At 39.8% G+C, this 27,904-nt stretch overlaps 1 protein-coding gene across 2 annotated transcripts in view; it reads left to right on the top strand.

The window, feature by feature from the left end:
- The window catches only part of LOC148364830 (acid-sensing ion channel 1), a 425,191-nt gene that overhangs the window by 381,655 nt on the left and 15,632 nt on the right, over positions 1-27,904 (top strand). For both annotated transcript variants that reach the window (XM_088339028.1, XM_088339027.1), the window contains 3 exons: positions 4,833-4,986; positions 26,644-26,735; positions 26,846-26,925. In XM_088339028.1, the coding sequence (XP_088195154.1) occupies positions 4,833-4,986; positions 26,644-26,735; positions 26,846-26,925 (326 nt within the window). The remainder of the gene's footprint in view (positions 1-4,832; positions 4,987-26,643; positions 26,736-26,845; positions 26,926-27,904) is intronic.

Here is a 27,904-nt window from a genome sequence, read left to right as displayed (position 1 = left end):
CGTATTGGTTTTGGTACCATCCCATTTCATGGTATCAGTACTCACTAATGTATTCAGGATATTTGGGGACATCAAATTAGGTAATGGTTATATCCTTTCAAATAAATGTGATGTTAAATAAAATGTTCTGTTTTAAAGGTAAAATTCTTGTAGAGGTGAGAAAAATTCACAAACAAATGATATTGGTAAATAGTATCAGCATCAATAACTACTTAAGATTTGACTATCTGTACCGGTCTGAGGAAATGTGGTATTACAGTGGGACCTCGGTTATCGCGGTTAATGGGGACCAAAACCACCCGCGAAAAGTGAAAATCCACAAAGTAGCGACGCCCCTTCAAAAATGCTAAAGGTGCGTACATTATTTTATTTTATTTTTATTTTTTTTTAGACCCGGTTAATGGGGACCAAAACCATTCGCGAAAAGTGAAAATCAGCGAAGTAGCGACGCCCCTTCAAAAAAAACAAAAAAAACCTTTGCAGTACCCCTTTTGGCATCTTTCGTGAGCCGGTGTCAAGGGGCGGGGCCAGCTGGGCACCATGACAACCGTGCAGGACATGACAATTATTGAGACCGTGGAGAACCTCAATTATATCAAAGAAAAATTGACAACTATGTTCATACTGATCGTATTCCGTGTCATGGGCTGCACAATTATTACGAACCTGCCACATTCTTGTTGAGTCCTTGTTAGCCACTCTAGCTTGACGCTAGCAACAAATAATGGTCAATTATTGGTAAAAGAGCGAACTGAAAAGAGGCAAGATCGCTTTGACGAGATGGATAACAAAATAGAGAAAAATGCAGAGAAAATGGAGGAAATGCTGGATAAACTGATGGAAACAAAAATTGAGCTGGAGAATGGGCGCAAAGAAATGACATAAATCAAGAGAAGCTTTATGGGACTTAAGAGCTACGTGGTGAGAATGGAAAACGAAACTTGAGAAACTTAAAGAGGTACTTGAGCCATATTGACAAGAGTACAAGTGAAAATCAACAACTACACAAAGAAATGGAAGAGAAGATTAGAATACTAAGGCAGATGATTTTGAGACTGGTGCTCATACCAACAGGGTTGGGTAGGGTTACTTTAACTGGATTACTTTCAATTACTTTTGGATGACTCCAATACCAAATATGCTAATAAAAGACAAAAGAAAGTAAATATGAATAAAATGATGACTCACAACACGTGGTAAGCTTTCTCTCCTGGCTTTGATCTCTTTGATCTCCGGCAAAACGAACATAAAATGCGACAGAAACAAAATGAAAATAAATACAAACAGCTTTTTGCCCTTCCATGTATTCCGTCACTCCCAAAGCCTGCACAAAATTTAGCCATTTTATTCATATTGAGTTTCTTTTGTCTTTTATTAGCATATTTGCTATTGGAGTCATCCAAAAGTAATTGAAAGTAATCCAGTTAATGTAACCCTACCCAACCCTGCATGAGAGACTGAAGGACTGAAGGATGAAGCAGCTAATAACAATAAAGACTAGCGGTTAGCTATTGCTTGCAGCCAAATGGCTAAAGTGAGGAGCTAGAGAAGGAAACATTGGAAAAAGTTGAAGATGCCTGAATCCAGGGACTAAGCAATGTTTGCCATCATTATATCCTGGGTTGGGTAGGGTTATTTTAACTGGATTACTTTCAATTACTTTTGGATGACTCCAATACCAAATATGCTAATAAAAGACAAAAGAAACTCAAGATGAATCAAATGATAACTCACAACAGGTGGTAAGCTATCTCTCCTGGCTTTGATCTCTTTGATCTCCGGCAAAACGAACATCAAATGCGACGGAAACAAAATGAAAATCAATCCAAACGGCTTGCCAACATTCCATGTATTCCGTCACTCCCCAAACCTGCACGAAATGGAGTCATTTTATTCATATTTCGTTTCTTTTGTCTTTTATGAGCATATTTGGTATTGGAGTCATCCAAAAGTAATTGAAAGTAATCCAGTTAAAGTAACCCTACCCAACCCTGCATACCAATGACTTATTTATTACAGGATTAAAAGTTTAGCCGTGCGCAAGAAAAACCAAGCCAAACCAAAACATGAAGACAGTGACTCAACAGGTGATACATCATCTCAGACATTTCAACATAACAGTAAATAAAGACCTTGTTCATCTCTGCCATCAAATTCCACTGGGTTTCCAACCCAATGGAGAAGCGTCCTATTTTGAAGCAAGGTCCTAAATTAATGGTCCAAAAAGCTTACATCAACAAAAATCTCACCAAAAAAATGAAAATTTCAGGTCCCTCCATGGGAGAAATAGCTAAATAGCAGGGTGTTCAAATAATACCTGTATTCACTTCATATGTAAATATAGACACGCCCACTTTTTTACTTATGTTCCTGGCGGATAAGGGTTTGTATATGACAACGTGATAGATGCAGTACAAAGCACTTAAAGGGCATAATAATCAGGGTTGGGTAGGGTTACTTTAACTGGATTACTTTCAAATACTTTTGGATGACTCCAGTACCAAATATGCTAATAAAAGACAAAAGAAACTAAATATAAATAAAATGACAAAATTTTGTGCAGGCTTGGGGAGTAACGGAATACATGGAACGGCAAAAATGATGTTGGGATTTATTTTCATTTTGTTTCTGTCACATTTTACGTTCGTTTTGCCGGAGATCAAAGAGATCAAAGCCAGGAGAGAAAGCTTACCACGTGTTATGAGTCATCATTTTATTCATATTTAGTTTCTTTAGTCTTTTATTAGCATATTTGGTATTGGAGTAATCCAAAAGTCATTGAAAGTAATCCAGTTAAAGTAACCCTACCCAACCCTGATAACGTGTCAAGTCAAGGCAAGTCAAGTCATTTTTATTTGTGACGCCCTTAATCACAAAGAGTCTCAAAGAGCTCCACAGGTTATTGCACAGACTATTATTTCAGATGATTATTAAACCATCCCCTGATCTGAAACCAACATGAGGGCAAGGAAAAACTCAAAAACCTCAACATGAGGCAAATGAAGAAACCTTGAGAAGGGACCCTTTCAGGATGACCAGGCCGCAATGGATTTTGCGGCCTGGATTTTAGTGGAAGTATAATGTTGGTAACAAGATTGACTTGATATAGTTGGAAATTATTTGAATGCAACACAAAAATTTTCTTCTTTTTCCCTGTTTTTTTCGATTTTTTTAAATTCCTTTAAAAAAAATCTCATTGTTTTTATTTTTTCCTAGCTGCTACTTCTTTCTTTTGTTATCTATTTACTTGTTTCCCTTTGTTTCTTTCTTTTCCTTTGTCTGGCTTTTTTTTCTGAATTTTTCCTTCTTTTTTCTCTTCCTTTTATTTCTTTTTTTCTCAGCTTTTCACTACTTTTTCATTTTGGTATTTTTTTCTTTTTTGTTCTATTCCCCCTTAATTTAAGTCATTTTGTGCATAATTTTACATAATATTTGGTCATATAGGGATGAAAGAAGCAAAAACAACCCGAAGAGCCGTTTAGGACCCGAAAGAGCCGGTTCCTTTTAGTGAGCCGAGCCGAAGAAGCCCGTTCTCGAAAAACTCTACTGACTTTACTCAACGTCGTTCTACTTCAACCTTGACTTCAAAATACCGCATTTAGAACACAACGTCAGGGGAACCCGTGTATTTTTGCCTTCATGCACTGTAACTTGTGACTCAATTTGCTTCTTAATTAGCAATTTCGAGCCCTGATTCTTGTGAGCTGGCTAGATTTTCTTGTGCGCTGAGAATGTGCGGGCAGTGCGCACGCGCGCAGCTTAGAGGGATCATTGATTATAAGTATAGGGGTTGGGGTTTTTAAGGGTTATTGTTCTATCTTCGTTATTCATTATCCATTATCCATATCTAGCCCTAAAGCCTTGCTGCGATCATTGCGAATGCACCGTTCCCGGAGGTACTGCAATACCGGGCCGATGCGTGGAGTGGACAGAGCAAGCTCTTACCGTTCCCTTACTATTACATCTTTTACTTCCTTAACAGATAATTCCATCTCTCATATTTTCTCTGAATTAGTCAGGAAACATCACTTTGGTCGGTCCAAACCAAATGAAAACCAGTCAGGATGATGTGTCAAAGAGATCTGATTATCAGGGACTTTGTGAGCACATATAGGAAATCAGGGCAGCACGGCGGCGCAGTGGTTAGCGCATGTGCGGCACAGTTCATGTCTTGGGAACCCCCTGCGTGGGTTCAAATCCAGCTCCAGACTTCCTGTGCGGAGTTTGTATGTTCTCCCCGTGCTTGCGTGGGTTTCCTCCGGGCACTACGGTTTCCTCCCACATCCCAAAAACATGCATTTCAGGTGAATTGGCCGGTCCAAATTGTACCTCGGTGTGAATGAGCGAGTGAGTTGTCTGTCCCCGTGTGCCCTGCGATTGGCTGGCAACCAGTTCAGGGTGTCCCCTGCCCAAAGCCCGATGATTGCTGGGATGGGCTCCAGCACCCCCGCGACCCTACTGAGGATAAGCGGTGTAGCTAATGAGATGAGATTAGAGATATAGGAAATCAGGCAAATTTAGCTTGATGTGTGATCCCCGGTTAAGGAGATCTTGCAAAAGCGTTGCTTCCAGCCATTCGCATCAATTTCCCTACACCAACCCTCAGCTGTCTGCGTCTCATAGACATGCCTTGGAGCCTTCTGTCTGTTTCGTAATTGACTCGCACTCTCAGATGTCCACAGGACAAAATCGAACCTGTCAGCCACAGCTCGCGGCGTCTGTTGCACAACACTGCAGCGTCCCTTCTCTCTGTCGGCCTTGCTTATTCGTCAATCCTCCTCCGTGATAAATCAACATTTAACTTCCTCCTTTGGTGTCCTCTGCGTTTCCAGACTTTCTCGTCGAGAGAGACAACGACTATTGTGTGTGTGAGACGCCGTGCAACTTGACGCGCTTCGGTAAAGAGATGTCTTTCGTCAAGATTCCCAGCAAAGCATCGGCCAAGTATCTTGCCAAGAAGTTCAACAAAACGGAGCAGTACATCGCGTAAGTTTTCCTCTCTCGGTTACAATAAACCAGGAGATACATACAGTGTTCATTTTACCTGTGAAAAGTGATGAGGATGCTCAAAAATCTATGGGTCCCAACAGAGATCTAGGGGTCCCCAAAATTTAGTGTTATCGAGGTTGAAATCGTAAATCGGTGACAAATATATAATAAAAATCTATATATTCATTCAGTTTTAATCATCAAATTATTAATTCATTTTCTGCATCAAATTATTGTTGGTAATATACCGATTAAAGGGATCACCACAAACTTGTCTTTTTTTCATTTTCTCCTTTTATACTTCCTTTTTTTCTTAACTTCTTTATGCAACATAATCAGGGTTGGGTAGGGTTACTTTAACTGGATTACTTTTAATGACTTTTGGATGACTCCAATACCAAATATGCTAATAAAAGACAAAAGAAACTCAATATGAATAAAATGATGACTCACAACACATGGTAAGCTTTCTCTCCTGGCTTTGATCTCCGGCAAAACGAACATAAAATGCGACAGAAACAAAATGAAAATAAATCCAAACAGCTTGCCGACGTCATTTTTGCCGTTCCATGTATTCCGTTACTCCCCAAGCCTGCACAAAATGTAGTCATTTGATTCAAATTTTGTCTTTTTTGTCTTTTATTAGCATATTTGGTATTGGAGTAATACAAAAGTAATTGAAAGTAATCAAGTTAAAGTAGCCCTACCCAACCCTGAACATAATAATTCATAATATAATGCATCAAAGCAAGTGAGCCGTTTGAGAGCCGGCTCTCTTGAATGAGTTGAGCCGAAAAAGCCGGTTCTCTAAAAAGTGACGGACTTTTCACCACACAACTCGAGATCGGCGTGCAGACGAAAACTCGAACCGCGAGACCAAAACAACATCTGCCGGATCTGCCTGCCGAAAAGTGACGAAAATATTTGTTTAAAAAAAATGTAATCGGGTAATAATGACAATTTGTTGTCCAAAAAGTTGCGTTGATTTGAGACGATGCGTCCCCAACAAAAATGATGCGTCTAGGACGCAGGGACGCGGGCAAACCAGAACACTGTAAATATCCCCTTGAAATTATGTCATGGCTTTGTTCTGGTCGGATTTGTATCATGCAATTATGCCACTTCCTACACTGTCCAATGTGCATTTTGACACATTTCTGTATCATACTTTTGTTAGTTAAGTATGTTTTTGAGCCCTACAGTCTAAAAAAATCAATGACATTCCCTTTAGAGCAGGGGTGTCAAACTCATTTTAACTCGGGGGGGGCCACACAATAGAAGAAACATTCTGTCGGGGGCCGGACTAGTAGATGAAAGAGAAAGAAAAAGAGAGATAAAGAAATAAGAGAAAGAGGGAGGGAAAAGGAGACAGGCCGGGACAAAGAAAGAAAAAAAGAGAGAAAGGGAGAGAGCGTGAGAAACAAAGAGAAAAAGTCGTGAGAGAGGGGGAAAAGAAAGGGAGAGGAAGAAAGAAATCCAAAGGGAAATAGAAAGACAGAAAGAGAGGAAAGAGAAAAAGCGCAAAGGGTATGAAGAGAGAAAGAGAAAAGAGAGAAAAGGAAAAAAGGAAGTTAGAGCAAAAGAGGTTAAAAGACTGAGAGAGGAAGAGACAAAGAGCAACAAAGGAAGGGAAAAAGAGAGACACAGAGAGTGAAAGAGACAAAGAGCAACAAAGGAAGAGAAAAAAAGAGACACAGAGAGTGAAAGAGACAGAGACAGAGTGGGAGAAAGGGGGTGAAAAAGAGAGAGAGAGAGAAAGAGAGAGAGAGAGAGAGAGAGAGAGAGAGAGAGAGAGAGAGAGAGAGAGAGTATAGTTGTAAAACACTACGTGTTCTGTATAGTGTTATGTAAATGTCTTGCCTATTTAAATCGGTCTTAAACCTATGAATTAATTATTAATTTGCGTTGAATCTTGGCATTACATACTTTATTACATATTGTATTACACATTACATTACATTATTACATTGTGTGTTCTGTAAGATCAAACATCCAGTTGGATCCACCATTTCTGTTTGTCCCTCACCCCCCCTCATCACCCCCCCCCCCCCCCCCCCCCCCCCCCCCCTCCGGAGGAAGCAGAGCCTATTTACAACAAAGACAGTTAAAACATGTTCTTTGTTCCTTTATCTCTTTGTTTCATTATCCTCACTGTAAAATGTGGGACTGGAGTCGTCCAATTTCGTTGTTACAATATATCCCATTGATAGGTTGGTCGTTTTGGTTGTAAAATTTCTCAGAATTCACTGTGTGAATACAACTTGTTTTTATATTCCAAAATATAAAAACAATCTTTCACACACACACACACACATGAAGTAACGTTTCAATAATCAGTCTAATTGCATCTCTTGTACGTTTATCAATCTTATATTCTTTTATTGTGAAATGCTCATGTGTGCTATTTCTCCCTGAAGTATAATAAATCACGCCCACGGGGTCTCTTTCCCTTGTACCAACATCACATGGAGGACGTGAGTAAAATCTGCTCTTGGGTATGATTAGATTTTAACAATATATATGTATTTTATTTGTGTAAATATGGCCACGAAATAGTCTTAATAATGATTGACTTTAACACCCATGTTGTAACAATGACAATAAGGGCATATTCTATTCTATTCTATTCTATTCTATTCTATTCTTCTATTCTATTATATTTGGAATGGCCGCAAGACCAGTAAAGAATCCTAAGCCACTTTTGAATTATGAGATTATCTTTGCACGTTGCGATTTACAGTTTATATTATAATGAGGCCAGATTTATAGAGGCACAAGCACATTTTCGAGAAATAAGCAAATTATGTACTTGGTTTGGAATTATAGGTAGACACTCTAGAGCAGTGGTCCCCAAACTACAGCCCGCGGGCCGGATGCGGCCCGCCTCCACATTTTGGTCCGGCCCCCTGAACAATACCAGAAAGCATTTTGATTTTTTTTGTTCATATATGTGTATTTGTCATCTCATCTCATTAGCTACACTGCTTATCCTCAGTAGGGTCGCGGGGGTGCTGGAGCCCATCCCAGCAATCATCGGGCAGTGGGCAGGGGACACCCTGAACTGGTTGCCAGCCAATCGCAGGGCACACAGGGACAGACAACTCGCTCGCTCATTCACACTTTTGCATTAAAATGTTCCTTAGTTATGAACTATTTTCATGATTAACTATTAGTTAGTAACTATTTTATACGGCACAACAAGGGTTGCTGACTAGGTAAAATGTTATATTTTGGGATTTTGGTGTTGTTTTGTAAAGCAGAAAAAGTGAAGTACCAGTATATCGCCACTAGGTGACATAGTCTCACAGGTCAGAGAAGGGTGTCGGGGGCAAGTCTCACGGGACCTCACGTGATTTAATGAGACTTGTTCAATAAATCACTCCTAATGTCAACAAGTAAATGGTGTCGTGTGAGACTGACATTTACCATCTATTTTGCAGGTGAGATGTACAATAAGTTTTTACATTTAGGCACTCCTGCAATCATCACACTTTTTTTGTTACAAAATGACCCGGCCCCTCATCAGAGAAGGGAAAAGTTATGTGGCCCTCACAGGAAAGGTTTGAGTGCTCTAGAGCAGGGGTATCAAACAGGCGGCCCGCGGGCCGGATCAGGCCCACTAAGGGATTGAATCCGGCCCGCGAGACAATGCTGAGGGAAGCACAAGAGAAAAACAAGCTGCATGTTGAAATATGTCCACTTGATGTGGCCAAAGCCAGCTGCCTCTCACAAACACTGTACTTGTATTCACCCCTCTCTCTGTCTCTCTCTCTTTCTCTCTCTCTTCCTCTGTTTTCTCTCACTCTCCATCTCTCCCTTTCACTTTCTCTCTCTCTCTCTCTCTCTTTTCTTTTTTTGTTCCTTTTTGTCTTTCTCTGTGTCTTTTTACCTTATTATTCTCTCTCTTCTCTTTTCCTTTTCTCTCCCTCTCTTCTCTCTTTCTCCCTCTTTCTCTTGCTTTCCCCTTCTCTTTTTCTCTCCTTCTCTTTTCTCTCCTTCTCGCTTTCTAATTCTCTGTGTATTTCTTTCTTTCTCTTTACCTCCCCCACTCTCACTAGTTCTCTTTTTATCTCTTTTGTTTCTCACATTCTCTTTCTTTCTCTCTCTCTCTCTCTCACTCTCTTCTCTCTTTCTTTCTCCCTTTCTCTCTTTGTTTGTCCCACCCTCTCTCTTTTTCATTTTCTTTAATCTACTAGTCCGGCCCCCGAGAGAATATTTGGTCTTTCGTGTGGCCCCCGGGTTAAAATGAGTTTGACACCCCTGCTCTAGAGACTCTTTTTTCCTTAGCCATGCTGTATTCCCTAAGTCATTAAAAAAAGCTATTTTCCACAATAGTTCCTTAACACTAGTTTTATTTTTCTGGCTGCAGTCACTTATCATGACTCCTAATGGAAACACTCCGGTCCCCAAGGTGAAAAATGACAGCAAGTTTAATTGCATTATTCCAACAAGGATTGAGTGTTTCACTGGCATATCGGCTTAAAATATTCAGTTGTTATTAGTTGGGGGAAATTAGAAAAAGGGAACAGTAACTGTTCTTTCATTTATGGTTCCCAGTGGAGTAGTTCAGGACAGGATAATTACACCAGATGCAGTCAGAGCGGCCCAAAATTCTTTCTGTTAATTCCTTGAACTAGATGTGAATTCACCCACCATATTTTATCTCTTTTGATGTTAATCGCTTGTGCATCTTCAGGGATGGGTTGAGGGAAATATTGGTTCGTAAGAAAAGGAAACACGTATACCGTAAATTCCGGACTATAGAGCGCACCTGATTATAAACCGCACCCACCACATTTTAGGAGGATATCCGCTTTTGTACTTACACGAGCCGCACCTGTATATAAGCCGCATGCGCCCACATTAAAACATGTAACACAGTCACAAAATTAACCCGAACACGATTTTGAGTTCCGCGATTGTAACTGAATATAAAGTACACAGTACAAAAACCACAGACAGCAAAATGAACAGAAAATGATACCGTTACTTAAGGTTTGATGCAGAGTCCGGGTACCCGTTGAAACTAATCCAAGGAAAAAAAGTCTATATTTCCAAAGGTAAGGGTGGGAAAATATATATATCCACTATTGTCCGCCGCGACAACAGGTCTCACTCACCTTTACCCCACTTTCCATCAGCCCGCGTTTGCTCCGCCCCTTCTTCTTGATTCGCCCGTGGAAAACATATCAGAATAAGTCTCTAAAATAAATACATTACAAAAATATACAGTTGCAAATACATATTATACATGGTTACACATATTTACAAAGAAAGACGGTACACCGAGAGAGTTTTCAAAGCTTTAATAATAATATTATAACTTTCATCCCAAACCGTGGCTGAGAAGGGTCGAAAAACGCTACTAGCAACACGCTCGCAACACAGTAAACGGGTCTGTTTAAAAAACATACCGTATATGTAGAAATCACGGTAAACCGTACTCATCTTCCTACTTATATCTGATGTCATCAAAATCGTCTTCCTTCAGTATGGGAAAGAGACTTTGTCATATAGAAGTCGTTCCACGCTCCCTTATTGAAAAACACGCTACCAGTAGCTCTGTTTTCCTTCTTTATTGGACTGCTCGATTGCGTTTAGCTTGAAAGCTGTGTCATGTGCCTTTCTTTTTGCAATTTGCATGATGAGGATATGTCTACGCTAATTTAATTTGTGCACAAGCTAAGAAGTTGCAGTCTTCCTCCGCGCATATATTCCACCAGTCTAAATCTTACCTTTTGTACTCGAGCGCCGCTGGCGGCCGTTAGAAAAATGACATAAATTGGCCGCATCACTGAATAAGCCGCAGGGTTGAAAGTTTGGGAAAAAAGTAGCGGCTTATAGTCCGGAATTTACGGTACGTATGCACACACACACACACGGGAAGTTTAGGTGGAATGCACGGTGACAGTTCTCGTTGGAAATGTTCAAAGCTATCATGAATCATCACTCCAACTTTGCCAAAATGGTTCTCCTCTCTGGAGGCCATCAGAACGTGCTCAACTGTCAGTGTTAGGATTAAGGGTGATCGTAAAATAGTCCATGGCCAATACTTTTTTCTTTATCACAACAAATACAAAGGTTAGAGAACCAAAATTGTCTCGGAGACTAAAAATAATTCTCTAAAAAAAATTAAATTTGTCACAATGCCTGTTGACTACAATACAGTGGAACCTCAGTTCTCGACCATAATCAGTTCCAGAACCCTGTTCGAAAACGGATTTGTTCGATCACCAAAATCATTTTTCCCATTAGAAATAATGTAAATCGTTTTAATCCGTTCCAACACTCTGAATGTTTACCTTGAATGTTTAACGTAAATAAAAAGCTAACCCAGGCTAATCGTACGTTCGCGTTATCGTAATCTTCCTTACGAAAGATTACGCTAACATGAACGTGTAAAAATTTTAAAAAAAGGATTAAGAAAATAATTATGAATAGGATTTCTTACCTTTGTGGTGGTCAGCAGAAGGCGCAAGTGGACGGTGGGGGGAGGAAAATCATCAAAAGTTTTTCAACCTCTTCCAAAACTTGCGGCCGTTGCTTGCTTATAGCACTCACTCCCTTAGCCACATCATTAGATTTCACAGCCTCCTTATTATTTCGTATCGTACTGATCGTAGATTTAGCCATGCTGTATTCCCTAGCAAGATCAGACACTCGAACACCTCCTTCATATTCTGCAATTATTTCTTTCCTAAATGCAATAGTTGTTCGCACTACTTTTCTTTTTTCACCTGTAGCAACTTTGCTGCTTGCACTGACTTTCTTCAGAGGCATAATTAGGGGCTAAAACACTCGTACGCACTCACGCATTACCAGCGTTGGAACTCCGATTTTTTGACCGAACAGCGAAGCAAGAATTTCTCGAAATTTTTGGTCGGACTTCGATTTGTTCGAACTGAGAGGCGTTCGAAAACCGAGGCTCCACTGTACTCGCAAATTGATGACCATGTTCCACTACATGCCAGTCTTCCCATATCAATGCCAATTTCGAGGAATTGATATAGAAATTATCCTAAAATTGTCCAAAAAGATTTTGTTACTTTTTTGTATTTAGTTCATAACTTATTTGTGTTGTGTCATTTTCACAAGATTAATTTGTTACTAACTCAAAACCATGGATTTTTTAATGATGCTGTTACTCAGATTTAGCTTTATATTTTGAGGCTCTAAGTCATTTTATTTGGGATGAATGCCAATCATAGTCCCAATCAGGGTTGGGTAGGGTTACTTTAACTGGATTACTTTCAATTACTTTTGGATTACTCCAATACCAAATATGCTAATAAAAGACAAAAGAAACTAAATATGAATAAAATGACTACATTTTGTGCAGGCTTTGGGAGTAACAGAATACATGGAACGGCAAAAATGATGTTGGCAAGCTGTTTGGATTTCTTTTCATTTTGTTTCTGTCGCATTTTATGTTCGTTTTGCCGGAGATCATAGAGATCAAAGCCAGGAGAGAAAGCTTACCACGTGTTGTGAGTCATCATTTTATTCATATTTAGTTTCTTTTGTCTTTTATTAGCATATTTGGTATTGGAATAATCCAAAAGTACGGTAATTGAAAGTAATCAAGTTAAAGTAACCCTACACAACCCTGCATGATTCATGGATCCCGTCACCGCCTTTGTTTGGACACTACTGAGGACGCACTAGTGATGGTTCCTGGAGGTTGGCAGCAGTTCATTCCTTGATGTTGTCAGCACAGTTCTTTTTCTGTTTTCCTCTCTGTCTGCCCTTGACTTTGCCCTGGAAAATGATCTTGGCCAGTCTTGATGTTCTTGTGACGTGACCATATCACTGCAGTCTTCGTCCGTGCAGATATCAACAGCTCTTCGTAAGGTGCTATGTGTCCTGTAATGGTGTTGCGCACAGGGTTGGGTAGGGTTACTTTAACTTGATTACTTTCAATTACTTTTGGATTACTCCAATACCAAATATGCTAATAAAAGGCAAAAGAAACTATCTATCTTGTCTGATGGGCTTTGTAGCTTATACCTGGATGTTTCCTGTATTATCACATCTTCATGGTTTGGATTTTCCTTTTAAGCTTTGCTGTAGTGGAGAGGAGGATATAAGTAACCAATGCTTTCATGATACAGATTTTCTATGTCACTGCAATGTTCTTGTCTCTTCAGAGTTGTTTAAGTCTGGGAAGTGCAACTGTGGTCTAAAATTCTGGCCAGGATTTCTGATCTTGACCGCTCTTTAGATATGACAGCTCACAGATATGTAAACTAGGTAGCAGGTTCAAGTTCTTTGTCGTGATACTTCTGGGATTGTTGTTCATTATTATTGCTTTTTTCCCCTGTGCTCATTTCCATCCCATCCTGGGTTGATATTTATGTCCATGCAGTTTATCATTCTTTTTCTTCTCCTGCCAGTCTGGCACCATCATCAGCAAACCGGAGGTTAGTGATATTATTTGCATTTACATGCCGAAATTTCTTGTTTAAGTATTGTGTAAATTATAACTATAACCTTATCCTCCTTGTTTTATAACCTTATCTTCTCTGTTCCTTTATCTTCTTGGGTTTTTTACCTCACTGTAAATGTGTGAAACTGGAGTGTCATGCCCAATTTCGTTGTCACAATACGTTAACCCATTTTGTAACAATGACAATAAAGGTTTATTCTATTCTATTCTATTATGTCCCCCAAAGCTGATTGTACATCCATGCTGGTTCAGGGATTCGGTCATGATCCTCTGCAGGTCCAGTACATGTTTAATCTTTATCTTAATGGAACTTTTTTTTTAATAGACTTGCCCAAGTGTTTTGCTACTTTATGCACGTTTTTTTTTTTCTTCAAAAAGGAGCAGCTGTATCCATGATTATAAATTCAATTTCAGGTGCAGTTGAAATTGTTTTTAAAGAGATTCCGGTTTTTACATTTTGGCATCTACGAACATTTAAGGTAATCGCTTCTTGAAATCCAATTAAGATTTGAATAATATTGCTGTTAAAACCAATCACAAAGGATAATTATTTACAGGAAATATAATATCTGAATACGTATTTTTTTATTTAATCGTGTTAAGTTACTTTTGATACTTTTATGTTCGACTTTTAGAAGGTTCATAAAACTCCACACTCTACTTGAGTTAACACGTTCTAATGAGGCTTTAATGAAGCGGGCTTTAAAATGTTAATGCTAATGTTTTTCTGCATCATTTATGCTTCACAAATGGCCACCAAGAGCCCTGACTTTTTAACTGTGACTTCACTTGTACCATCCCTTCAGTTTGAAACTTTTCAAGTGAAACACGCCACCGTTACTTGGTGCCATGCATACTCATGTCGGACAGGTAATTACTCTTTAATGATAATAAGAAAAACAAAACAGAAATATAATAATTAGAATAATTAGAGATCAAAGCCAGGAGAGAAAGCTTACCACGTGTTGTGAGTCATCATTTTATTTATATTTAGTTTTTTTTGTCTTTTATTTGCATATTTGGTATTGGAGTCATCCAAAAGTAGTTGAAAGTAATCCAGTTAAAGTAACCCTAGCCAACCCTGGATATGGTCACGTCACAAGAACCAAGATCATTCTCCAGGGCAAAGTCGAGTGCAGACAGAGAGGAAAACAGAAAAAGAACTGTGCTGACAACATCAAGGAATGAACTGCTGCAAACCTTGCCACAACACAAACCCAGGCCAGGAACCATCACTAATGCGTCCTCAGCAGTGCCCAAACAAAGGCGGTGACGGGATCCATGAATCATGCAGGGTTGTGTAGGGTTACTTTAACTTGATTACTCTCAATTACTTTTGGATTACTCCAATACCAAATATGCTAATAAAAGACAAAAGAAACTAAATATAAATAAAATGATGACTCTCAAGGGCAGCACGGCGGCGCAGTGGTTAGCACTTGTGCGGCACAGTTCATGTCATGGGAACCTGTCGTGGGTTCAAATCCAGCTCCAGACTTCCTGTGCGGAGTTTGTATGTTCTCCCCGTGCTTGCGTGGGTTTCCTCCGGGCACTCCGGGTTCCTCCCACGCTCCAAAAACATGCATTTCAGGTGGATTGGCCGGTCCAAATTGTCCCTAGGTGTGAATGAGTGTCCGTCCCTGTGTGCCCTGCCATTGGCTGGCAACCAGTTCAGGGTGTCCCCTGCCCACTCCGGAGATGGCTGGGATGGGCTCCAGACCGTTACTCCCCAAGCCTGCACAAAATTTTGTCATTTTATTCATATTTAGTTTCTTTTGTCTTTTAATAGCATATTTGGTATTGGAGTAATCCAAAAGTAATTGAAAGAAATCCAGTTAAGGTAACCCTACCCAACCCTGGAATCATGAAAGTGTAAATGAAGTTGCACTTTAAAGTCAACCTAAAATTCCACGCGATAACCTTTTTTAAGTGCCTTCATTTAATGCTCCGTCCTATGCCTCTGAGAATCCCCGTACGAAGGTTGGGTTGTCCTTGGTGGTGTGGATTTCATGTTTTGGGCAGGAAACCGACTACCTTTCTACAGGGAACACACAGAAGTGAAAACCTTCAAGGAAGAAGCGTAGGAGAGAAGCTCCCACATGGTTGTCCTCACTCCGTGGAGTGAAAACAAGATTCATTATTTAGGCGGGCCGCCCCTCCATGTCTTGGCAGGTGGGCTGTTCGCTGCTAAGAGCTGTAAAATCCAAGTAGGAATCCTGCAGTGGACGGACAGTCTTGCATCAAATGTCATCATAAAAGAATATGGATGAAGCTTCCACATTGCTGCAGCTCGACGAAAAGACCTTTAGGAAATGGTGGTATTGATCGGTTATGCCTTCCAGCGATAGACCTCGGGGCTTGCTTTTTCGACTGCCAAGGTGAAAGATGTTGCTAATAAGAGACCTCTGTGCTATATCTTATATATGGAGGTGGTCCTACCGGCCATCAATTCTCAACCTGTTCAATTACCTTGTGATGCATTACAAATACAACTTAGTGATGACCAAACTAATAGGTTCTTGATGAAATTGGTGAGGATAATCTATTCGGGATCACAATGAGGGCAGGCTAAACATCACTTACTAAGGCACAGGTGTCGAACAGGCGGCCCGCGGGCCAGATCAGGCCCTCTAAGGGATTGAATCCGGCCCGCGAGACAACACTCGGAGAAGCGCAAGAGAGAAACAAGCTGCAGGTTGAAATATGTCAACTTGATGTTGCCGAAGCCAGGTGCCTATCACAAAGACACTGGACTTGTATTTATTTATTTATTTATCTCTCTCTCTCTCTCTCTCTCTCTCTCTCTCTCTCTCTCTCTCTCTCTCTCTCTCTCTCTCTCTCTCTCTCTCTCTCTCTCTCTCTCTCTCTTTTTCCACCCATTTTCTCCCACTCTGTCTCTGTCTATTTCACTCTCTGTGTATCTCTTTTCCTCTTCCTTTGTTGCTCTTTGTCTCTTTCCCTCTCTGTGTCTTTTTAACTTATTTTGCTCCAACTTCTTTTTTTCCTTTTTCTCTCTTTTCTCTTTCTCTCTTCCTACCCTTCGCGCTTTCTTTTCTCTTTTCTCTCCTTCTGTCTTTGTATTTCTCTTTGGATTTATTTCTACTTCTCCCTTTCTTTTCCCCCTCTCTCATGACTTTTTATCTTTTGTTTCTCACGCTCTCTCCATCTCTCTCTTTCTTTGTCCCGGCCTCTCTCCTTTTCCCTCCCTCTTTCTCTTATTTCCTTATCTCTCTTTTTCTTTCTCTTTAATCTACTAGTCCGGCCCCAAAGAGAATGTTTGTTCTATCGTGTGTCCCCCGAGTTAAAATGAGTTTGACACCCCTGTACTAAGGAGTAGGCCCTGAAATAGAAACAGTTGCCATAAATGCGGTCTGTATTACCAAATCCATTTGAAAATGGGAAAAACTAATCAAGATTCAGATTTAGATAGGATTATTTTTCAGACAATTCTATACATTTTTTTCCTCAGGTTTTTTTCTTTTAGGTTTGTTGAAATTCATCTCCGAAATAAAATTGTGCAGTTTAGATTATGTATTTCAAAGGAATAAACAACTTTCATGTAATGAAATTCATCACATCCACTACACAGCATTAGATCCAGAAAGAAGAGCAGCTTCAGCGGCAGACTGCTGTCACAGTCTTGTACCACGGACAGACTGAAGAGATCTTTTCTTCCTCATGCCATGAGGCTCTTTAACTCCACCCGACGGAGTAAAGGCCCACATTAAAACACACCCCCTACATTGCATATTACTGTATTTTATTGCAATGTGTATTCTGTGTAGCACTATCTAGATACTCTATATAACACGCTACAGTGGGTATTAGCACGTAACACTGGGTATTTGTCTATTGTATTCTTTTTGCTTTATTATTGTTTTGTTCTCCAGCGCAGGGATGCTGCTGGAAGTGTGAATTTCCCTGCGGGGATGAATAAAGTATCTATCTATCTATCTATCTAATGTAATGCACAAGAAAATATTTTTTCAATGCCAATAATCACATTAAGTGGCACTGATTTGCGTGGGAGGGTTGCGGTGGGGAGGGAGGGGTGTGAATGGGGCGGGGATACTGCCATGTTAGGCTCGACAGCCTTTTTGATTATGATGGTTTTTTTTCATATCCAGCTCTACTATCACATACCATGATTCGGGAGAATAATCCCCTTTAAGATTGTTCAGATGATACTGGTATTTGTGGCTGACAATCTGACTCTGCCAGCGGTGTCCAAACTTTTCAGAAAGATTCAGATTCAGATTAAGATCTACTTTATTGTCATTCTAGTACACGAGTATACAGAACGAAATGTCGATACATCTGACCCGCACAGTTCCCTTGAATGTACAGATATAAATAAAATATTGTATTGAGTTGGAGTATTGAAGTACTAATAATATACTAAATAATTATGGCTATGTATAGTATTTTACAGTAGTGCAAAGAGTGCAAGAGGAGCAGCTAACCAGATGTGCAAAATGGGCAGTCAGGTAAACAAGTCAGGTAAACAGTAACAATAACACTGTAACAATAACACTGTAAGTACAATAGTGCAGAGAAACAGATGTGCAAGGAGTGGCTAGCTATAAAGAACTGCCAGTAGTGCAAAAAGTCAAACAAAACCAACAGATGTACAGATTAGCAGCAGTTTAGATTTACTATGTGTTTGATTGACCATTTAACAGTCTAATGGCCAGGGGGACAAGACTATTGTGGAACCTGGTGGTCCTGCACCGCACACTGCAGTACCTCTTCCCAGAGGCTAGCAGAGTGAACAGTCCATGATGGGGGTGAGAGGGGTCCCCGATAATGTTTTTAGCATGGGATAGGCAGCGCTTCTGGCCAATGTCCTGAATGGAGGGGAGAGAAGTCCCGATGATTTTCTCTGCTGTCCTCATCACCCTCCTCACACTACCCCAGTCGGAGGCACTGCAGCCTCCACACCACACAGAGATACAGCTGGTCAGGATACTCTCTATGGTGCCCATAGAGAGTGGGCCAGAAAGTGGGCCAGATTTGGTAAACTGAAAATTTGTGAGGGCCGACTATTCGGCCAACAGTTTTTAATTAATTCACCATCCGTGAAAGCATTTTGACCCACAGGGTCTCGAGAAAAAGGTCTCGAGAAAAAGTGCCGCAGCTTCCAGTTGTTTCACCTTCTCACAGCGTTCATTTCCAGTTAACTTTTTGTAGTCATCGGGTTTTTGTCATGTCCTGCACGGTTGTCATGGCGCCCAGCTGGCCCCGCCCCTCGACACTGGCTGAGACGCATTGGACTGATTTCTCTTGGAGTACTTAAGCGTTCCTTTTGGAACGGCCCTTTGCCAGATCATTGTTTACCCTTGTTGAAAACCTGTTCATGCCTGTTTGATCTGAGTATTGCCTAGATTGTAATTAAAGTGACAGATCATCTACGCAAATGAGTTCCGACTTCCTGCTCCCCGGCCCGTTTCGTGACAGTTTTTGTCTGGCAGTGCCTTTTGATATCATATTCTGTGAGAAAACAGTCACAACCTCCTGGCAAGTTAGGCTGACACAGTTTATCCCGATTTCCACTTATCCTGGAAGCGGCAGCCCTCATTGTCAACTTAAGTTTTTTTATTTACAGCCGCCATATCGGAAATGTAAAATGGGCTAAAATTCACTCAAAAAGCGAAGAGCAAGGTGCCCAAATGGCTGCTGCCATCATCTGGTGAAATGATGATGATATTGTTGTTGTTTTTGGTACAAATTCGTATTTTGCTGCAGTCAACATTACTGGCGGGTCACATGATAATAGAATAGAATAGAATAGAATATACCTTTATTGTCATTGTTACAAAATGGGTTAACATATTGTTATATAATAATGTTATGACAGTGGCCGCGGGCAGGTAATAATTTGATCATGGGCCGCAAATGGACTTTGGACATGCCTGGTCTGTGCAAATTTTATTCTCATCCTTCCTTTTTTTTTGGAAGGTGGTGAACTTACAACTGGTGAAAGAATATGAGCTGGCAGATCGGGGGAAGACCATGTGCTTGTCAGACCCACCACCAATGTTCCCTCAATCACGCACTGCATGCACATTCTCAGCGCACAAGAAAATCTAGCCAGCGCACGAAAATCAGGGCTTGAAATTGCTAATTAAGAAGCAAATTAGGTCAAAGTTACAGTGCATGAAGGTAACAATACACAGGTTCCCCTGAGGCCGTTTTCTAAATGCGGTATTTTGAAGTCAATGTCGAACGAAGTTGAAAAGTAAAGTCAGTAGAGTTTTTCGAGAACCGGCTTCTTCGGCTCGGCTCACTAAAGAGAACCGGCTCTTTCGGGTCCCAAACGGCTCTTCAGGTTGTTTTTGCTTCTTTAATCCCTACACGACTAAATATTATGTAAAATTATGCACAAAATGACTTAAAGGAAAGGGGGGAATTGAACAAAAAAAAATACCAAAATGAAAAAGTAGTGAAAAGCTGAGAAAAAAAGAAAACAAAAGGAAGAGAAAAAAGAAGGAAAAATTCAGAAAAAAGACAGAAAAAAAGAAAAGAAAGAAACAAAGGAAAAAAAAGTAAATCAAGTACAAAAAGAAAAAAATAACAGCTAGGAAAAAATAAACTTTTTTTAAAGGAATTAAAAAAATAAAAATAAAACAGGGAGAAAGAAGAAAAGGTTTGCGCTGCATTCAAATAATTTCCAATGATACCAAGTCAATCTTGTTGCCAACATTGTACTTCCACTATAAAATGTGATTAAATACAGTTGTGTGTTGTGCAACCGACTAAATAAGCCCCCAAAAATGTTAATATTATGCGACAAAATATATCAGGAAATAAAAAGAAATGGAAATCTTGTGAAAGAATTGTTGTAAAAAGAAATAACGTTTGTAGGCCGTACAACCTTTGCAATAATACATGAGTCAATTCATTCAAAAGTGAAAAATGTTTTTTGCAATGCCGGAAACTCAACAAAATGTAACTTGATGTCAAGTTTTGGACATGTTTGATAATGATTTAGTTGCCATACTTGGGATTGCCATTGCTCACTGTTGTTTCAAGCGTTGCTCACCGACTTTGTGTGAACGCTCAGACCACCTAAGCCACTTCCAATTATTTTGCGCCTTCTGCTTTATAATGCTGAGTTAATGAGCATGAAGTCGGGTTTTCACCTTTGGGTTTCCTGTCTGCTTGAGTCAGCTGGGAGTCAGGGATACGCTGGAGTGGCCAGAGTGTTCTGGGGAGATATGCCGAGGAGTACAGATACATGAACAAAAACACACATGCACATAAAAAAGGAGCAGCAATGTTATAATGTATAATCTCAGATCAAATACACCTAGCTCCAGAAAACAAGTGCAATTGAAAGCAATTAAATTAAATTAAAAACTAACCCTATGTTCACATTGGGCAGCACGGCGGCGCAGTGGTTAGCGCTTGTGCGGCACAGTTCATGTCATGGGAACCTGTCGTGGGTTCAAATCCAGCTCCAGACTTCCTGTGCGGAGTTTGTATGTTCTCCCCCGTGCTTGCGTGGGTTTCCTCCGGGCACTCCGGTTTCCTCCCACGTTCCAAAAACATGCATTTCAGGTGAATTGGCCGGTCCAAATTGTCCCTAGGTGTGAGCGAGCGAGTTGTCTGTCCCAGTGTGCCCTGCGATTGGCTGGCAACCAGTTCAGGGTGTCCCCTGCCCACTGCCCGGAGATGGCTGGGATGGGCTCCAGCCCCCCCGCGACCCTAATGAGGATAAGCGGTACGGCTAATGAATACGAAGATGAGATGTTCACATTAAAAACAATTAATAAAGAAAGTAAAACAACAGTGGTCGTGTCTGCCTTGAAAGTAGCTAATTAGGTACTTACTGGTATCAACTAGCTTCTTACCACTCAAGCCTAGTAAATTTCATTTTAAATGAAATTGCAGATATCAACTTACCTGTTATCCAGTGCTTTAAATGTATGGTAAGTTGTGATTTATTGATTGATTTTTCAGAATTTACAGAAATACTTGTTTTGTTAACTTGGCAATAGGCCGATTGATATTATTCTCCACTTGGAGAATTTTCCATAATACATACAACACTTGAGTAATACAACAAATGATGCATAATTACTAAATTCTACTTTGACCAGTGATAGGTAAAAAGGACATCAGTGGACCAGTGGACGTCATGGCGTCAGTTTTTATCTATTTATTTATGTAGTTTAACATGTTATATTGTACATGTGTTTTCTTATATCATATATATATGAATGAACATTTTGTTGTGAGGAATAAGGAAAACGCAGTTTATGTTAAATCTGTTGTCCCTGCGGGCTACAGGGCCTCAGGCATTTGCTTTATTTTCCACATAAAATATCATAAATCTCGACAAAAGACAAAAGAAACTAAATATGAATAAAATGATGACTCACAACACGTGGTAAGCTTTCTCTCCTGGCTTTGATCTCCGGCAAAACTAACATAAAATGTGACAGAAACAGGGTCGGGTAGGGTTACTTTAACTTGATTACTTTCAATTACTTTTGGATGATTCCAATACCAAATATGCTAATAAAAGACAACAGAAACTAAATATGAATAGAATGATGACTCACAACACATGGTGAGCTTTCTCTCCTGGCTTTGATCTCTTTGATCTCCGGCAAAAATAACATAAAATGGGACAGAACGCAGGGTTGGGTAGGGTTACTTTAACTTGATTACTTTCAATTACTTTTGGATGACTCCAATACCAAATATGCTAGTAAAAGACAAAATAAACGAAATATGAATAAAATGATGACTCACAACACGTGGTAAGCTTTCTCTCCTGGCTTTGATCTCTTTGATCTCCGGCAAAAATAACATAAAATGGGACAGAACGCAGGGTTGGGTAGGGTTACTTTAACTTGATTACTTTCAATTACTTTTGGATGACTCCAATACCAAATATGCTAGTAAAAGACAAAATAAACGAAATATGAATAAAATGATGACTCACAACACGTGGTAAGCTTTCTCTCCTGGCTTTGATCTCTTTGATCTCCGGCAAAAATAACATAAAATGGGACAGAACGCAGGGTTGGGTAGGGTTACTTTAACTTGATTACTTTCAATTACTTTTGGATGACTCCAATACCAAATATGCTAGTAAAAGACAAAATAAACGAAATATAAATAAAATGATGACTCACAACACGCGGTAAGCTTTCTCTCCTGGCTTTGATCTCTTTGATCTCCGGCAAAACGAACATCAAATGCGACAGAAACTAAATGAAAATAAATCCAAACAGCTTGCCAACATCATTTTTGCCGTTACTCCCCAAGCCTGCACAAAATTTTGTCATTTGATTCATATTTTGTTTCTTTTGTCTTTTATTAGCATATTTGGTATTGGAGTCATCCAAAAGTAATTGAAAGTAATCCAGTTAAAGTAACCCTACCCAACCCTGGGTGCAGTCCTATTTAAAAATGGGAAAATTCTCAGCTGCAGCTGTAACAAAGTGCCTCACCTGTTTATGTATTGCTTTCTGCAGCACTCAAGAGAGTGATTATATATTTTTTTGCAGTCTTCTCGATTTAAATCGATTGACTGTGATTGCTTTTCCTTTATTGTGGTGTTTTTATTTTCCATATCGCACTCCCCATAGCCTTAACTACAGTATGTCACAGAACGCAGGGTTGGGTAGGGTTACTTTAACTGGATTACTTTCAATTACTTTTGGATTACTCCAATACCAAAGATGCTAATAAAAGACAAAAGAAACTAAATATGAATAAAATGACTACATTTTGTGCAGGCTTGGGGAGTAACGGCAAAAATGATGTTGGCAAGCTGTTTGGATTTATTTTCATTTTGTTTCTGTCGCATTTTATGTTTTGCCGGAGATCAAAGAGATCAAAGCCAGGAGAGAAAGCTTACCACGTGTTGTGAGTCATCATTTTATTCATATTTAGTTTCGTTTGTCTTTTATTAGCATATTTGGTATTGGAGTCATCCAAAAGTAATTGAAAGTAATCAAGTTAAAGTAACCCTACCCAACCCTGCACAAAAGTGAGTACACTCCCCACAATTCTGCAGAGATTTCATCATCATGTTGAATTGAACAAAAAACATTGATTTGAAACAATGAAATGTAGTCTGTGTAAAGCTTATATAGCAGTGTAATTTTGTTTCGCCTCAAAAACTCAAAATATAGACAATTGTAGCTAAACCCCTGGCAACAAAAGTGAGTACACCCTGATGTTAAAGTTCCTGAAGTTTAATATTTTGTTTGGCAAATATGATTTTGGAGAACCACTTTCATCCTCCTGTCCATGGGTTTCACCAGAGCTTCACAGATTGCCACTGGAATGCTCTTCCACTCCTACATGACAACATGACTGAGCTTGGGGATGTCCGACATCTTGTGCTTCTCCACCTTCCACTTGAGGATGCCCCAAAGATGTTATATTGCACAGGTGTCAAACAGGCGACCCGCAGGCCAGATCAGGCCCCCTAAGGGATTGAATCCGGCCCGCGAGGCAACACTCAAAGAAGCGCAAGAGAAAAATGAGCTGCAGGTAGAAATATGTCAACTTGATGTTGCTAAAGCCAGGTGCCTCGAACAAAGACACCGTACTTGTATTTCTTTCTCTCTCTCTCTCTCTCTCTTTCTCTCTCTCTCTCTCTCTTTTCCACCCCTTTTCTCCCAGTCTGTCTCTTTCACTCTCTGTCTCTCTTTTCCTCTTCCTTTGTTGCTCTTTGTCTCTTTCTCTCGCTGTGTCTTTTTAACTTATTTTGCTCTAACTTCTTTATTTCCTTTTCTTTCTTTTCTCTTTCTCTCTTCCTACCCGTTGCGCTTTCTTTTCTCTTTTCTCCCCTTCTGTCTTTCTATTTCTCTTTGGATTTCTTTACTCCTCTCCCTTTCTTTTCCCCCTCTCTCACGACTTTTTATCTCTTTTGTTTCTCACGCTCTCTCCCGCTCTCTATTTTTCTTTCTTTGTCCCGCCCTCTCTCCCTTTCCCTCCCTCTTTCTTTTATTTCTTTATCTCTCTTTTTCTTTCTCTTTAATCTACTAGTCCGACCCCCGACAGAATGTTTGTTCTATCGTGTGGCACTTAGCCCTTTTGAAAAGCCTCTAGAAAAACATTTTTGTCACAGCACATTCTTGAGATCGTGTTTCCCTTAATGAGATACAACTCCCCAATTCAAGTTGCACTCATGCAGGCCCAAACCATGACATTACCAACACCATGCTTGACTTCAGGCACGACACAAAGTCTGTACTCTTGACCTGGTTGAGGCCACACATGCTTCACACCCAGGGTTGGGTAGGGTTACTTTAACCAGATTACTTTCAATTACTTTTGGATGACTCCAATACCAAATATGCTAATAAAAGACAAAACAAACTAAATATGAATAAAATGATGACTCACAACATGTGGTAAGCTTTCTCTCCTGGCTTTGATCTCTTTGATCTCCGGCAAAACTCACATAAAATGCGACAGAAACAAAATGCAAATAAATCCAAACAGCTTGCCAACATCATTTTTGCCATTCCATTCCGTTACTCCCCAAGCCTGCACAAAATTTAGTCATTGTATTCATATTTAGTTTCTTTTGTCTTTTATTAGCATATTTGGTATTGGAGTAATCCAAAAGTAATTGAAAGTAATCAAGTTAAAGTAACCCTACCCAACCCTGCATGAGAGACTGAAGAACTGAAGGATGAAGCAGCAGCAGCTAATAACAATAAAGGCTAGCGGTTAGCTATAGCTTGCAGCCAAATGGCTAAAGTGAGGAGCTAGAGAAGGAAACATTGGAAAAAGTTAAAGATGCCTGACTCAGCGATGTTTGCCATCATTATATCCAGGGTTGGGTAGGGTTACTTTAACTTGATTACTTTCAATTACTTTTGGATTACTCCAATACCAAATATGCTAGTAAAAGACAAAAGAAACTAAATATGAATAAAATGATGACTCACAACACGTGGTAAGCTTACTCTCCTGGCTTTGATATCTTTGATCTCCGGGAAAACTAACATAAAATGCGACAGAAAGGAAATGAAAATAAATCCAGCTTGCCAACATCATTTTTGCCGTTCCATGTATTCCGTTACTCCCCAAGCCTGCACAAAGTTTTGTAATTTTATTCATATTTAGTTTCTTTTGTCTTTTATTAGCATATATGGCATTGGAGTAATCCAAAAGTCATTGAAAGTAATCCAGTTAAAGTAACTCTACCCAACTCTGTTCACACTGCCTGAGCCAAATAAATTATTTTTTCCTTATCAAACCAGAGGATTTGTTTCCAGTTAGCCATGGCCTTTGTTTACATACTTTGTTTCATTGTGTTAAAGCGATGTTTCTTCAGGGATGTCCTAATAAACATGATAATGAAATCTCTGCAGAAATACTGTATGTAGTATAAAATGTATAAGTCAAGTCCAGTCAAGTCATTTTTATTTGTGACGCCCTTAATCACAAAGAGTCTCAAAGGGCTTCACAGGTTATTACACAGACTATTTTTTCAGACTATTTTTACACCATCCCATGATCTGGACCCAACATGAGGGCAAGGAAAAACTCAAAAACCTCAACATGTGGCATCCCCCTTTCAGGATTACCAGACAGCACAGGATGTTGCAATCACAGATAATACAGAGATATTGTCCAAGAAAAGTATAGGTTGTTCATATGCTATAGAGTAGAAGTGTGTTTTAAGCTTAGCACGCTCTTGCCTGGTAATAAAACTATTTAAATTTCATACAATAAATGTTCATTTTTTAGAAGCAGATAAGCAATTTTAAAATGAAACAACATGCGTCTGACGAATTTGAGACCCCCAATCCCTTCTGCTTTGGGACCCTTTGTACACCACTTGGTATGCTAATTGTCTTCAAGATGATTTGAGCAGATGCTGCCATCCTTTGCAAGTCAGTTCTTGTACAGAATCCTTTTTGACGCTGATGGCTTCTCATGGGCTACAACTTTATTTGAAAACAAAAGAATCACCCAAACCAGGGAGAATAACAGAACAGTTCTGACAGGATGAATGTGCTTCATCTTCAGTGAAACTGATGGTCACGAATTCGGATAATGGGATGCCCCCAGACTCACTAGATCCTTTTATGTTTTGTTATTTTGGAACAAACCCGCAAGGACCTTGAGCCTACCAGATTATTAGTTGGCAACAGCAAGTTATTTATGCTACTGGGTCCAAGATGCTAATGCCTTCTCCATGCTAATGTGCTGATGTTTGCCTGCAGAGATAACCTCCTGGTCCTGGATATCTTCTTTGAAGCCCTCAACTACGAGACCATCGAACAAAAGAAAGCCTACGAGCTGGCGGGTCTTCTGGGTAAGCGGATGTTCGAAAGGGAGGCTTTTATATTTGAAAAAAACTATAATAGGTTAGGGGACTTGTGAAATCCAAAGCCAGTGTATTTTTTTTTGTCATTTTCTTATCAGGTGACATCGGTGGTCAAATGGGCCTCTTTATCGGAGCCAGCATCCTCACCATCCTTGAACTCTTTGACTACCTCTACGAGGTAATTCTACTGTGAAAAATTTTGTTTTGTTTGGACAGTAAGATTTTATATACAGTGGAACCTCGGTTCTCGACCATAATCCGTTCCGATACCCTGTTCGAAAACCGATTTGTTCGATCACCGAAATCATTTTTCCCATTAAAAATAATGTAAATCGTTTTAATCCGTTCCAACACCCTGAATGTTTAACGTAAACATGAAGCTAACCCAGGCTAATCGTACGTCCGCGTTATCGTAATCTTCCGTGCGAAAGATTACGCTGACATGAACGTGTAAAAATAAAAAAATCAAGTCGTTTACAAGTCATTTAGCTCCCGGGTCTCCACAACAAGTGGTGATCGGTTTATTGGAAAGGGGGCTCTGTTCCAACACCCTCAATGTTGGGCTCCGTTCCAACACCCTGAATGTTTACCTGAATGTTCAACGTAAACATAATGCTAACCCAGGCTAATCGTACATTCGCGTTATCGTAATCTTCCGTACGAAAGATCAGCTAACACGAACGTGTAAAAATTTTAAAAAAAGGATAAAGAAAAGAATTATGAATAGGATTTCTTACCTTTGTGGTGGTCAGCAGAAGGCACAGGCAAGATCAGACACTCGCAGACCTCCTTCATATTTTGCTTTTATTTCTTTCTTAAATGCAATAGTTGTACGCACTACTTTTCTTTTTCCACCTGTAGCAACTTTGCTGCTTGCACTGACTTTCTTCTGAGGCATAATTAGGGGCTAAAACACTCCGTACACCTATATTAAAAGCGATAACAGTTGGTCAAGAAAAGAGCGATCTACACCCGTACGCCGCTCAGCAACGCACCCTAGTGTACGCGCTCACGCATTACCGCCGTTCGAACTCCGATTTTTTGACCGAACAGCAAAGCAAGAATTTCTCGAAATTTTTGGTCGGACTCCGATTTGTTCGAACTGAGAGGCGTTCGAAAACCGAGGTTTCACTGTATTATGAACAAACTAATTACAG

Source organism: Urocampus carinirostris, chromosome 6 (assembly GCF_059441175.1).
Source record: "Urocampus carinirostris isolate Australia breed hairy pipefish chromosome 6, RoL_Ucar_1.0, whole genome shotgun sequence".
NCBI classification, from domain to species: Eukaryota; Metazoa; Chordata; class Actinopteri; order Syngnathiformes; family Syngnathidae; genus Urocampus; species Urocampus carinirostris.
This window is presented reverse-complemented; position numbering and strand designations above follow the sequence as displayed.